The 14,310-nt window shown below is 37.6% G+C and overlaps 1 protein-coding gene across 1 annotated transcript in view; it reads right to left on the reverse strand.

Moving 5' to 3' along the window:
- The window catches only part of LOC118321456 (inactive N-acetylated-alpha-linked acidic dipeptidase-like protein 2), a 224,246-nt gene that overhangs the window by 164,423 nt on the left and 45,513 nt on the right, over positions 1-14,310 (reverse strand). The window contains exon 5 of the mRNA XM_035652775.1: positions 2,545-2,688. Coding sequence (XP_035508668.1) covers positions 2,545-2,688 — 144 coding nt within the window. The remainder of the gene's footprint in view (positions 1-2,544; positions 2,689-14,310) is intronic.

The raw sequence follows: 14,310 nt of genomic DNA on the forward strand, positions 1-14,310 counted from the left end.
ATGAATTGATTCCTCTGACAACAGCAGAGGGACCATTTCACCCAGTATAACAAAACGTGCTTCTGAACAGGATTGCCGACCCTACCTTTAAAATGGAGTGAGAGCAACATTCTACATGAGTCACTGACCAGCTTGCTGGGTGACAGGTACAACCGCCTAAAACATATAGATTAAATGCTTTCTCTGCATGCCTGCGCACCTTTATTCCTCTTGCTCTTTCTTTATCCGCAGGTCAAAAGATATATGATATATCATGTAATTTCTAACTCCCTTCTAAAATGACAAATAAAAAAAAGTCTTCTGATCTAAAGCCCCTATTGTCTGTGCCTTCCAATACCACTGCATAAAAAAAAAAAAAAGTCTGGTCTGATACGACCATGGTTCAAGTTTGGTGATGTTTAGGCACAAAACAACTTGGCAAGGTTTGGCCAAACATCTTGGTTTAAATTACTATTTTGTTAAGTCCCTTTATCATTGTGGTTAACATTATAACCACTTGGTTAAGGTTAGGTAATGATCTTGGTTCACTCACTGATTACGATATGATTATCCTTGTCGTCTAATTTTTATCTGCTAACTTATGTGTACACATTGTAGATGTATTACCACAAGCGGCTGTCATCACAATTCTCTTTTTTTTTTGGCACTTTGCTTTATTTTTCATAGTGACACAGGCAGGGGATAGAGAGGGGAGCTACTGGGGCGCCCCGTCATGACACTTTGTGCGTGTAAATATCGGAGAGCCTAGTCTAAAAGCAACTCAAATATATTTAGCCCTCTATGGTATGCATTATGATGCCAGTTAGGAAATAATTTTTTGTCTTAAAATAAACTAAATAAACATAAAAAAGAAAGAATTTTTTTTTTTTTAAGTTTTTGGGGTTTGTTGCCTGTAGGCAACATTGTACCATAAACATAATGGTTTTTTGAACATCATTAATTTAATAAACATGTGTAAAAGACGTGCATTGTGGATTTGACAGGCCAAAAATGGGTATGTATGGCAACACGGTACCCCTGTAATATATATTAACTTCTGTGGAGAATACTACTTAAATAGTGGTTTTAACATATTGCCCAAATACTTTTATTGTCCTGTATAAGCATTGTGTGTGAAATGTCGTAGAGAATAAGAGAAAAAGAAAGACAACAACAGTGAAGTTGCATGACACACTTCCAGTGGACATCACAGCAGTGGAAATGAGGCAGTCAGGTCACATCTGTGACTCAACCAAGCCGTGTTTGCTGGAGACTGCAGGTTATGAACTCAATGAGTCACCGTACTGTGTGACTAATATTCTAGAAGAGGTAGGCGGTGGTGACGTTAAACCATTTAGATAGAGCAGGATGATATGAAAACAAACATCCTGTACATACAATTTAAACTTTCTTCATGTTAATAATTTGGTATTTTGTTGGTTTGTGTACTTTCTTGAATTTCCCACCATTCTTACTTCCATATCCAAGAATGTCATGCTTAAATATTAACAAAAACCATGTCAGTGTGCAGTGAGCGTGTAAAAAGATAATCTGTTGATTTTGTTTTCATTGATCAATTATATGTTTTGTTTACTAAAGATGCCTTCATAAAAGCCTGATACATGTCTTAAAGTCCAAGACAATGTTTTCAAAGAAAGAGAGAGAGAAAAGTAGCTAATCCTCACACACACAACTATCACGAGGAAATACCTGGTATTTTTACTTGACAAATGTCTTCAACATTTAATTGGGTATCAGAATAGTTGCAGATTATGTTTTTCACAATTATTTTAACAACTAATCATTTCCGGTTTCAGCTGAGTCAAAGATCAGAAAGTCTAGACCCAACAGTGGCATGCCCTGCTACTGCAGTCAATATGTTTGAAAGGGATACCAAAGCTCGAAACTGGATGCAGCAGGACTTCTGTAGGACAGATATAAAGTAGACTGCTATCGTACCAAACACATTTCATGAGAATGAACTCTACACGCTGACATGAATAATTGCTTTCTGTTACTGTGGAGAATGACAAGGCAGTGAGCTAAGCGAAGTCCAGACATTATTCTCCTCAGCCTCGTCCTCCAGCTCATCCTGGGGGTTCAGGGCTCCTGAGGCGTTATAATTAATATTTAAAGATACATATGCATACGTCCACCTTGTTGGACATTACTGGAATAAATTCACAGGGAGGAATCCTGGGGATATCCTAACCCTAATTATGATGGTGGCACATGTAGATACAGCAGCAAGTAGTTCGCTCAAACATCGCTACATTTTATGATCTTATTTCTTATAAAAACCATGAACCTCTCTCCTTTCTATGTAAAGGACAGCAGTTTCACTCCAAAACAACAACAAAACAAACAAATGATGAGGATGAGACTGTGCATGTGTAAGTCTGTCTTCATTAAATATTTAATTTAATTAAGGAATTTAATTTGTGAACTTTATATCTATTTATTTATGAGGCTGTTAAAATATGTGTTTGTATATAATATTGACTGATATACATGTGATTGATAAATGCTACAGTCATTTTGTCAGAGTGTATTTTGTGTATTTACCTGCATTGGGAGGCATGGCGAGAGGAATGCAGGAGTCTCCCTGCCCTGTGGATGGAGAGGACAGTAACGTCTTTGCCAGGAAGGCAGAGATAGGCTGAACCAACAGAGATGTCAGACTTCCTACCGCCTCTCTTGACACCTCAGCTAGGAAGAACAAATACAGGAAGAGGATCAGTGGAAATCAAGGCAAAAACCAGAGTGAAGGCAGAGCAGTCAGAAAAAAAGAGACAACCATATATTTATTTTACAGTTTTCTGTTTCACAAGGTACTGGAATTTCAATTCTTCCAATGCAGCAGTAACAGAAGGGGAACCAAAGAAGAACCTTGAGGAATTCCATACGTTTCCGATGCTACATTTGATTAATTCAGTCATAGTGTAATTTTTGGCTCTCTTGTAGACAGTGGCAGAATATAACTACGGTAAGTCAACATTTACTCAAGTATTTAAGTATAATTAAGTATGATTGAGGAACTTGTACTTTCCATTTTCAGAAACTGTCTACTTCAACATCACAATATTTCAGAGGCCAGAGTTGTACCTTTTATTCTGCTACAGTTATTAACTAGTTATTTTGCAGATTTACCAATAATACAAAATAAAATCCATTATGATGTATTATTATTATAGTATTATTAAGTTTAGATGAGACTTTACAAACTACCCAGTAGTATATATAGGATATAAGGTCATCAAATCTGATGTACACGTTAATGCATCAAAAATTCTAATCCAATATTATATTGTTCTGAAACCGGCAATTCTGCATAATGAGCACTTATACCTTTCATACTATATTTTAAAGAAAATACTGTACATTTTATTCAATTCAATTCTTAATTTGTATAGCGCCAATTCATAACAGAAGTTATCTCAGGACACTTTTCAAATAGAGCAGGTCTAGACCGAACTCCTTTTAACATTTACGAGACCCAACAGTACCACCATGAGCAAGCACTTGGCAATGGGGGCAAGGAAAAACGCCTTTTAACAGGCAGAAACCTAGGACAGACCCTATGGCTTCTAGGTGGGGGTCGTCTGCCTTGACCAGTTGGGATGAGAGAGAGAGAGAGAGAGAGAGAGAGAGAGAGAGAGAGACAGACAGACAGACGCAACAACTACACCAATACACTAATGAAAATGAAACACTAATGAACATTAACTTAAGATTGTGAATGAAGGACTGTGCTACTTGTTACACAGTATTTCTACACTACGTTATTACTACTTTTACTTAAGTAGAAGAAAGAAGAAGAAATTTGTGTTTGGTTTCACCATGAGATGTCATAAAAACAAAGACTTTCATAAAAATACAAATCACAAAAACATTCAAAACATTCAAAAAAGTACAAATCATGACACACGAGTCCACACTATACACAATATTACATTAACATACTGTGCAAAAAACTACAGCAAAGTCAGAAGCACCACTCTGCATCTTAGTCTACTTGATCCTACTTTAATTTATTTTCATTTACCTTGACAGCATTTAAGACGAAATATTTCTCTTAGATATTTCTATTAGCAATCAATCTGAGTACTTCTTCCACCACTGCTTGTAGAAATGTCTGAATGTCATAAAAAAAAAAAATAGAATTATAATAGATATTTTTCTGAATGACACATGTACAATGAAATAGGTAATTTCTCTGTGCAGTATTAGACCTTAAATCTAATACTAATATAATACTTTTGACCTTTAAGGTGTAATACTTTTGACCTTAAGTTTGGTTTTGATCCTTTTGTTGGTGTAAAAAGGATTTTTCCGACCTTAATCACATGCAAAATATATTTTAAAGAAAGAAGTTTGGGCAGCCAATCCATTCAGTTGAGAAGATACTGCAAGGCCTTATGAAGCAGTTTTTTGTTAACAGATGTAGTCCTTAGGTGGTTAATTACACACTGTAAAACAGCCGATATAGCATCAGTTGGCCACAATATCAATGCTATTATTTTGTATTCTTTTTGTTTTCTGTGAAATAAGATGTCAAGAGTAAATACAGGTAATCACAAGGTCACACACTATGTTAGTTTTCATCCATCTTTGTAAATTTTATAGCCATGTCAAAAGAGGGGTCATACGAGTGGTGCATTTAGTTATAGCCTTTCTCTACCACCCTTCTGTCACATGATAATGATGATGTTGTTTGTTTGTATGTTGTTTATTCCATCTATCAGTAATTGTTATGGGCAGCAGAGCATGATCAGTCTGACTACACTCTTATCTCAGCATTGTTAGTTAGCTACCAGAGATATTGCTTGTCCTTTACAGGTTGAATTTATCTCAGATAAAGGTGTGTATGACTCTCTTAATTTTGGCGTTGGAAAAAATTGCACAGCCATTTTCACAGGGATCCCTTGATCTCTGATCTCAAGATATCTGAATAAAAATGGATTATATGGGCACCCAAGTCATTTTGTCTCTTTTCTTTGCAGATATTTGCACTTTATGCTAATCCCATGCAATTTTGGGCAAATCCACGCAGTTTTTTGAATGTGGTATAAATGTGTTATTTTCGTCTAGTATATTTGAATATTTCTGCATACTGGAGTCATGACTGTATTAGAATTGTATATATTGGGCATTATTGGAAAACTGTGACACATTCTTGATGCTACCCTTGCATAAGTCAATGCCCTGACTTGTGCTACCTTAGTCAAAAAGGTCTGGGCGCAAACCCTGTCTTGGATGCATTTACTGTATATATCCCCATGTACCACTTCACATGAAATACTGAAAATAACTAAAATTAAAAGTGAAGCTTATCATGACGCACAGAAGTAATGTGCCCTGGTATTTTGATGTCTCCTACATAAACAGGCAGAATAGTGAGTTTTAACCAACCAGTCTGATGCAAGTGTAGAGGTGCTTGTGGCCATTTTGTAGCAGCTTGGTGTCATTTGCACATGATTTAATTAAAGTAAACACCACCTGTGCCGTTGCACCACCACGAAAGAAGGGCCCAAAATCACTTAGAACACAAAGTTAGCTGGTACAGAAATAAAAAACAGACAGCATTATAACCACCAAATATTTTACATAGATAAAACATACACAGGAGACCAAACATCCTTTGATGTTTTCAACAGAAACATATCAACCCTAGAAGTATCTAATATTTTATTTACAAAACTGCCAAAATAGGGTTTTACCACATCCTTAGTGGCATGACAGTCATGTCAGACAGCTGGGGAAAAGGCCAACTTTGGATTAGAGCGATAAGCAAGTTCTTTCTGGGATATAACGCAAATAACACTTTTTACTTACTGCTGAAAGCACACATAAAAAATAGAAAGAAAGAAAACTAAACCTGAAAACGGACTGCACATTTTTGGCATACCCTGTAAAAGGAACCGATAGGTGATTAAAGGCCTCATTAGCTATATTCCCTGTTAAATCATATCATCAATGTGAGTGTCTGTTACGGGAGGTTAAGTCCAGACTGTAAAGCTGAATTAGGAATCAGGTGGTTGTAGTTCCTGTGGTGGTTCATAAGTATGTTCAGCAGAGACACTGACATGCTTATGAGGACTGGGACCTGCAAATGGACAAGCAAACCTGTCAAAGTGAGATGTCTTAATGGACTTTTACATCTGGCCAATATAATGGCACACCAAGGTAAACTGCAAAACATGTAAAAGTAAAGCCAACAATGCTATTTCAATAGACAAATAAATAGGCATAGTCCAAAGTATTTGCTGGTATGTCTAGCTATAACTGAACTACAACTGGATTATAGTCTAGTATGAATTAATCAGTATATAAGCAAAACCTATATGAGGTTCACAGATACAGCAGTCTGTTTAGATGATGTTTAGGTATCTTTAGGATAAAAATCATACACGGGAAACTAAACTCTTTGAAACTATGGGTTTTGGACTGGTTTGACAACATTTTAAAGACATCAGGTTGGGCTGTGGTTTTTACATACTTGATCATAGGGCATCAGCTGTTTTTGCATATAGATTTTCTTTTTTTCCTGCTTCTAACACATCAACTTTGAGGACAAAATGTTAACATGCTGCCTAATATATCTCACCCACTGACAGGTGCCATAATATCCCAATAATCAGTGTTATTCACTTCACCTCTCAGTGTTCACAATGTTATGGCTGATCGGTGTATAGACTTTGTTAACTGACACATATTACAGTTTATATTTTAAACAGTGTCCCTTTCTCCCACCACAACTCTAAATTTCATAGTATCCTAATTTAATTTCACAAGACTATTATTACAGTTTCTTTATAATTATCTCATTGCCAGGATTAAGGAATAAAGGACTTGCTGACACAGAACATAAAGTGTGATGTTGCATTTTCTTGCCCTTTGTCATAGTAAAACTACAATATCTTCACAAACAAATGGAAGCTGCAATCAGCCATAACCGACAAAGTCATAACTCATTACAAAGGCATGCATCCTTTGTCCTGAATATCTAATTTCCTCAGCCAGTTGCATCTTGTATACCCCATTAACTCAAGCATATTGTTACTTTTCTGCCTCTCTTGCAGCTGATCCATACTTTGTCCAAGTTTGTGAATAATCTATATTGTAACCTTAGCTGTGAGGACAAGTTCAGCAACCCTTGAAAAATCCCTTGTGGTTTCTTTGAACCAAACTTCTAGTCAATAGCTTTCTGTGGCTGGTCGACGGAGTGTCAGTGCGGCACTCCACCTCCACAAGACCATTAATAATCCATGAACGACATGGGGAAGACAAGACTATGGGTAGAGGGCTGGGTGAGGAAGAGGCGAAGGTTGAGAAAATCGAGGAGGAGAAATAAGCCAAAAAGTAAAAATTAAAAGGGAGGTCAGGAGACAGGTGGACAACATCGAAGAAATGTACGAGAGGATAGAAGAGAGGAGGCAATAGTAGATAAAGTGACAAGAGAAGAGAAGGTTGAAAGAGGATGAGCAGAGGGGAAGAAAGATGCAGAGCTTGGGTAGGAAAAAGGACAAAGGGAGGGATAGCTGAAAACTGCTATTAAGTAGCTCCTGAACAACTTAGAATTGAGGACTAAATAAGATAATGTAACTTACATATTGTTTTTTATTTTAGGTCCCTCTCAAGTCATGTATTATTCTGATTGGATACTAAGATGCTTCAATACATGATTACGTGGCCATTACTTTCCATTTTTATATCCACTCTTATAAAGCGTCATCTGACCAAACTGACAAGCTATTGAGTTTTTACCAATCCAAAACTGGTGCTTTATTGACAACCCAGAGACAGCATAAGGACTCTGTCACAACAGAATTGAAATGGCAAAGCTTTGCAGTTAAATATATTCATGTAAATAGAAATGCTGCAACTGGTGGATTTGCAAGTCGTTTTTGTATAGTCCAACTTTAGTTAACTTTGACGGGATAGCATTTATTTGAACCATTTGACAATGCTGACCTTTGAGGGAACAGAGAGCTGGAAAGTCCAAAATAGAGGAATTAATCGTAGCTTTTTTTAACTGTGTTGCACCATCAAGTTTTATTTACATTCACTTCTGCAAGAGTATAAACTGTGCATGAATGCATGGAAACGATCCCAGGTGGAACTTAAGTTTCACTTTCATTTTCCAGTGGACCAACACTGTAAAGAGAATAAAATAAAACTGCGGAAAGGCAGAAGGTCATTAATGAATGATGATCACAGGAAATCATTAACAAAGGGTTTACACTTTCTTTCAGAAGCGGGCTGTGTTTTAAAGCTATATGGAGGTACTAGTATTATATGCAACTAGCTGACACATCCATTGGTATCAACCATGCTGTAGGGAGGGAAGCTTAATAATGCTCTAAAGTTCGGCTAAATTTTGGCATTGGCCATTTACAAAGGGATCCCTTGACCTCTGACCTCAAGATATCTGAACATGTCTCCCCTTTGCAGGCATGCTCCCTTTATGCTAATCGTATTAAGTTTTGGGCAAAAACCATGCAGTCTTTTTGCATGCGGTATAAGTGTGTCCACCCCCCCAGTCAAAAAGAGTCTGCGAATGCTCATAATGTGTGTGTCATTATTATGTCAGTAATGACAATTGTGTATGGCATTGTGTAACTGAAAAGAAGGAGAAAATAAACATGACATTTCATTCACCCATGTACTTACCATATTTATGTTAAAAAATTGATTTTAGCCTTCATTAAATCCTTACCTTCAGCTTTAAAAATTGATGTCTTGGAAAACAATATTCCATTTCCTGGTACCAAGAATGGCTTTGATTTTGAGAGACAAGTAAAAGAGTATTTTTCTGAGAGCATCAATATTGAGGCACAAAAATGTGAAAGATGAAGAGGACCCTCCATAGTAGCACTTTCACAGCAGTTCATTACCACATACTCCAGAACTATCTCTAAACCCTTCATTAAAAGATGCTTGAGAGCGATTGTCTTTGATGTTGGACTTTTGGTTTTGGCCCTCATCTTCTCCCACTTCATTCTAATTTACTAATTGAAGTCATTTCTGAGGAGTAGTATTGGGGAAGTTTACTTGTGCTTGTTGTTTACTGGCAAACACTTGACGATGTCAATATTCTTACGTCATCTTTAATGGTTGAAACTTGTTTTTGCTGTAGCTTTTACATTTGCTACAGCGCAGCCTCTATACAAACATTGAGTAAAGGATTGCATTTGTCTGGATCCAGCCCAACTCAGCACTTTCACATTAACTGAAGGTGGTTATTTAAAGCAGTACTCCACTAATATTCAGTATTAAACTTCCATAAAATGGGGACTTTTGACTGCCAGGGGGTGAGGGGGGAGACGGTTTGAGGTCATTTAGTAGAAGATGCGAGTAGGACATAAAAAAGACAAGATTAAGAATAGAAAGAGGGGGAGCTGAAAGGCCAGGATAAAAAACAGTATGATGATTAAAAAAAGCTTGTGGCTTGAGAACAAGCGGCAGATGTTGATGGTGATGATGAAACAGGTTTGCTAGCTTAGGCTACAGTGCCAAGATGTCAGGTGTGCAAAACAAAATAGAACATATAACACTGCCTTAAACCACAATTCAAATTTAGTAAGTATGGCATTAATACATACAAAAGTCCTTTGTTAGATGTAAAAAGGTACGTTGCAATGTTACCCAAGTATGAAACACTACTGCTTATTGTAGTTTCTCTGCAGCCACAGCCAATTGCCACTGTTAAAAAAAAAAACACTTATTTTGTAGGGATGAGGGACAAAAAAATAATTATTACAATTAATCTTTTTCTAAATTTGATTTAGTGTCAGAGGCAGAGCCAGGACCCAGTAATGTGCCCCTGTGGAAGCCACAGTTAAGCTATCATCTAATATGATCACATATATTAGTTCCAATATCACCACTATTTGTACTCACATATTACTAGAAACCAATAATGCGTTTTATCATAATAGAATACGAAACATACCAAGACCAAAACTGAAAGGGCAAAAGATAAAATGAAGAAATATGATTTTCTTGGCATGGGAGAAAGATTGTGAACTTCACTTGGCTGCCTCTGTGGTTACAGTTTGGTCAAGTTGAGGCAATTTTAAGAGAATATTATAGTCAAAGGCTAAATTTATTACAGATTATCTTCATAGTGGAACCACAGCTGACTGTTGCTAGGAGCTGAGACACAAGCCAGTGTGGTAGTGAAACATTTATCCATGTTCTGACCTCCTCTTTTTTTCTGCGCTAACTCTAACTAGACTGACCCATATGAAAATTAGAGCTATTAGTGGTGAAACATTTTTTTAAAAGCCTAAAGAGCTAAAGTGTTAAACATCTCTCACCACATTTCCTCACACACTGTCTTTCTTGCGTTGCCCTCTTTTACTGTTTTTTTTCTTCTTGGATTTGAACCTTCTTCAGCCCTTTTTCTCTTTTCTTTCCTCCATCCTCTGAATGTTCAGCAGAGCGAGAACTCTACAAATCAATACCAGTGCAGTGTCCACGCTCTGTAAATCAGTCTTTCCATTACTGGACACTGATATTAACTGATACCTGGATTGACAGACTGGCTCTATAGGGCCAGTGTTTCTTTGGGTGTGTGTGTGTGTGTGTGTGTGTGTAGACTAGTGCAGGCATCTGACATCTTGACATATTCACAGAGGCAAGACCAGCCGTTGACTCCATGATGTGCAGGCCAGGCAGAAAATCATCAAACCACTTGGATGAAAAACTGTCATGAAGCAACAGCTATGGCAACGGCAGCGCATGTAGGTGCAGCGGTTGGTTTCTCCTTCAAACAACGCAGATCAAGTAAATTGTCGAATAAAACAATGGCCAAGTGTCAGGGACAAGAAAACACTGAATTTGTCAGAAAAAAGAAGCCTGTTAAGTGTTTATGATTGTTAAAAATGATACATAATACATGATACAGATGAAGAATTTTACATCCATCCAACTTCTTGCAGAGTTCACTATTTGTTAATTGTACAGTTTTGATTATAATATGAAATATCTGTAAAATATGTTGGGTTGTAGTCAGGGGTTGTTAGTTTACTAAATGATAGAAAAAGGCTCCCTTTAAGGAAAAAGGTTGGAAATCACTGTGTTAGTCCAGCTCTCAATATAATGACTTCCTGCCTGTGGCTCTCTGCCCCAAGCCCATTTGAGTATTTAAAGATATATTACAAATATAAAGTTTCATTATTTCAAAGGCTCAGATATTTCCTTAAACAGCAGTCCACAGGAGGAAATAGTGCATTTGTTGAGGACTATTTGGTGTTCTGGTAAGTATGTCTGGCCCTAGGATAGTGAATATAGAACGGACTTAGAATAAACCCAACTGTGTGTATTTATGTCAGTTCAACGTTGTGGCTCACTGGTGTGTTTTAACAGTGTTTGGACAATCTATGGCACAGATGAATAATGGTGAATATTTTAAATATTGAGTGTTAAAGACTTAAAGATGAATTCTCTTGGATGAATAAAAACAGAGAGAAACACAGGTCTGCTAGGCTTGAAATTATTTGGCGTATCATACAAATAATTTGTGCAGGTCTTTGTGGATAATAAAAATAAATAAATCCCCACATAGTTAACATGATTGAAGAGTTCTGCAAAGGTCCCAGTCTGTTATTGAAGTAGTTTTAAATATGACCTATTTGGGGTTCAGTATCTTGCTCAAGGAAACTTCAACATGCAGCGGGAGGAGCCAGGGATCGATCCACCAACTTACTGATTAGTGGACGACCCGCTCCACCTCCAGAGCAACAGCCACCCTTTAGACATTAGTCCCTCTGTGTTGAGATACATATTTACTTGTGCATGAGTAAGTTTGCGTTATTCACATGCACGCACAGATATATTTATTGTAATCATTTATTTATGCTGCAACAGCGTTCAAGTGTGTTGAAGCTTGCCAACAAATTGAATCCTCGGCCTGTTAATTAACACTGTTAAGTTGCCAAAGGATGTGATCATTTAACAACTTGTTCTGAGCTAAATTAAGCTGTTTTGCTAAAATCCAGGAACAACTACAACATGCTGCATTCCATAACATCAGAGAAACAGCCAAATACTGTATCAGCTGAGAAAAGGTTCTCTTAAAAGAAAATGAACAAAGGTTCAAATTCAAATAGGGTGAGAATGTTCATCCAATCAGGCAGCAATATGCCAAATTAAGTGAATTAAACAGCTAAAGAGTGGGAAAATATCACCCCTCAGGCTGAATATTACTTTTCATTTTAGGAAATATGTTTTGAAGGCTCAATAGGAGACTAATTGAATGACAAATTATAATGGATGTTTTTCATTATTGATTTGTAGATAGTGGAATGTAATAATGATGGCACACAGTAACTTCAGTGCCAACAAGGTTCAAGAAACTCTGAGCATTTCTTATTCTCTGGCTTCTTTGGTATGTGTTCCTAGTTATACTGTTGATAATATGGCATACAGTGCAAGGCAAATGGCTGTATAAATATTGGCCTTGCTGGGAATATGTACTACGAATTGTACTCCACTGTTTAAAAGCATGTTCTTTTGGAAGAAGTCTTCGTGATAACAGTGAAGCAATGCTTAGAGGCCTCAGTGAGTCAGTGTGCCACAACTGATACCTGTTTCAAGAAATAAACTTCTGGGACAGCAAGGTTTACCCAAGAGGTTTATGTGCTGTAGCTGAGACGGCAGAAGTCTCCTGGGATGGTAACGTAGTATAACATGTACCTCAACCTAAAGCATGTTGCTTTATGCTTGCATTCACATGACTTTCACCCTCCACTGTTGCCACATTGGTGTCATCAAGTTTCTCAGTTGAACAATAAGCATTTTTAAACCGGTAATATGCAACATTTCTCCATTAAAATGTCTATAAAAACTAGACCTGTGTTTTATATGTAGTTGAATTGTGCACTTACATTATCCCAAATGTTTCCAAGAATGTTCAAACCCAGAGAAATCTGTCATTAACATTCAGGTATCACAATGCGTTTCACTGGTCGCCTGTCAATTTACACATACAGCGTTGTGGTTGTGGCCAGAGGCTGTCATGAATTGATTTTTTATCCAGTTTTAAGCCACATTTTTACTGTGCATGTTTTAGATCTTGGTAGTTTTTAACTATATATTTTAACCAGATAAAGGATTTTAGTCATTGGATGTCTGGATCTTAAGTTATCAGAGAAACAAGCTGAGCTAACGTTAGCAGCAGCTCGGCTCGCAGCCCCTCCGGGACGTCCTTTGTCTGTCCAACAGCGTGGGAGAAGCAGTGATTTTTAAGGTGGAACAGCTTTTATTCAGTGTGTTTAGTGCTTTTAATCAAGCGGGTCTGTTGTTTTAAGGAGAGGAGGAGACCTCTGTGGATATTGGGCTCCCGGTAGAAACTCCTAACCATGAACCACTGAAAGGAACTAACCGGGAAAGCTGACTGCAATGATGCCATGGTGGTGAAGACAATAACTCCCATGATCCCTTGCTGCTTCAGGACATCATCAAACTTTGTCTTTTGTTGTTGTTTTGACGTGAGAGACCCCCAAGTGGCAGAAATTACGTACTGTATGTTTAATACATGTCAAGAGATACTAAATAAGGTTGACCTAAGCTAAGATGCAGCTACAGTAGATTTACCTCTCAGAGCTGCTGGAAACCAAAAGTTTGTGTCTTTAAATCCACAAAAATCAGTTTATAATCTAGGTATAATTAGGTTTTTTTGTCAAATATCAGAAACAAAAACCACCTCCTTCATATCTATTTCACGTTTCCGACATACCAGAGAATGACATTGCTGCTGCTTCTGAATGGTGAAGGCTTTCTGACCAAGGACTGCTGACTGTCTTATTGGATTTGGAAGCCACTCCTTCAATAAAAAGAATGAATTTCCCATAATTTAATAACAGAAATCAAGGCCAGCGGCCCAGTGATCCATAAACACTACGATGATGAGGTCATCTCCCCCCCGCACGCCAGCACATGATGCAATATCGCCATCATCATCAGCTTCAGAGAGGGTGCTGCATGAGATTTAAATACAGCATGTTTCAGTGCTGCGATATCTTTGGACAACTAAGGGTGAAATATACGGAAGCCCTGAAATGGAAATTAAACCTGTGGAAGCAGGTTAAAGTCCAGGTGAATTCGACGTCCAGACCGGGACTGCTCCTGGCGTCCCGATGTTAACTAGCTAACATAACTGTTGGCGACAGTTAGCTTCTTTAAAAAAACAAATCCATCAAGAAACTTGTCAAACTGTCCTCTGTCGGTCTCGGAGGTTGTGTTCACTGGGAGGCTGCGGAGCCCCGTTCAGTTGCACGCTAACGGCAGCTTCATTAGCAGTTAGCGGGAAAACCAGACACTATT

Source organism: Morone saxatilis, unplaced genomic scaffold (assembly GCF_004916995.1).
Source record: "Morone saxatilis isolate NCDOM2014 unplaced genomic scaffold, NCSU_SB_2.0 Contig12, whole genome shotgun sequence".
Taxonomy (NCBI): Eukaryota; Metazoa; Chordata; class Actinopteri; family Moronidae; genus Morone; species Morone saxatilis.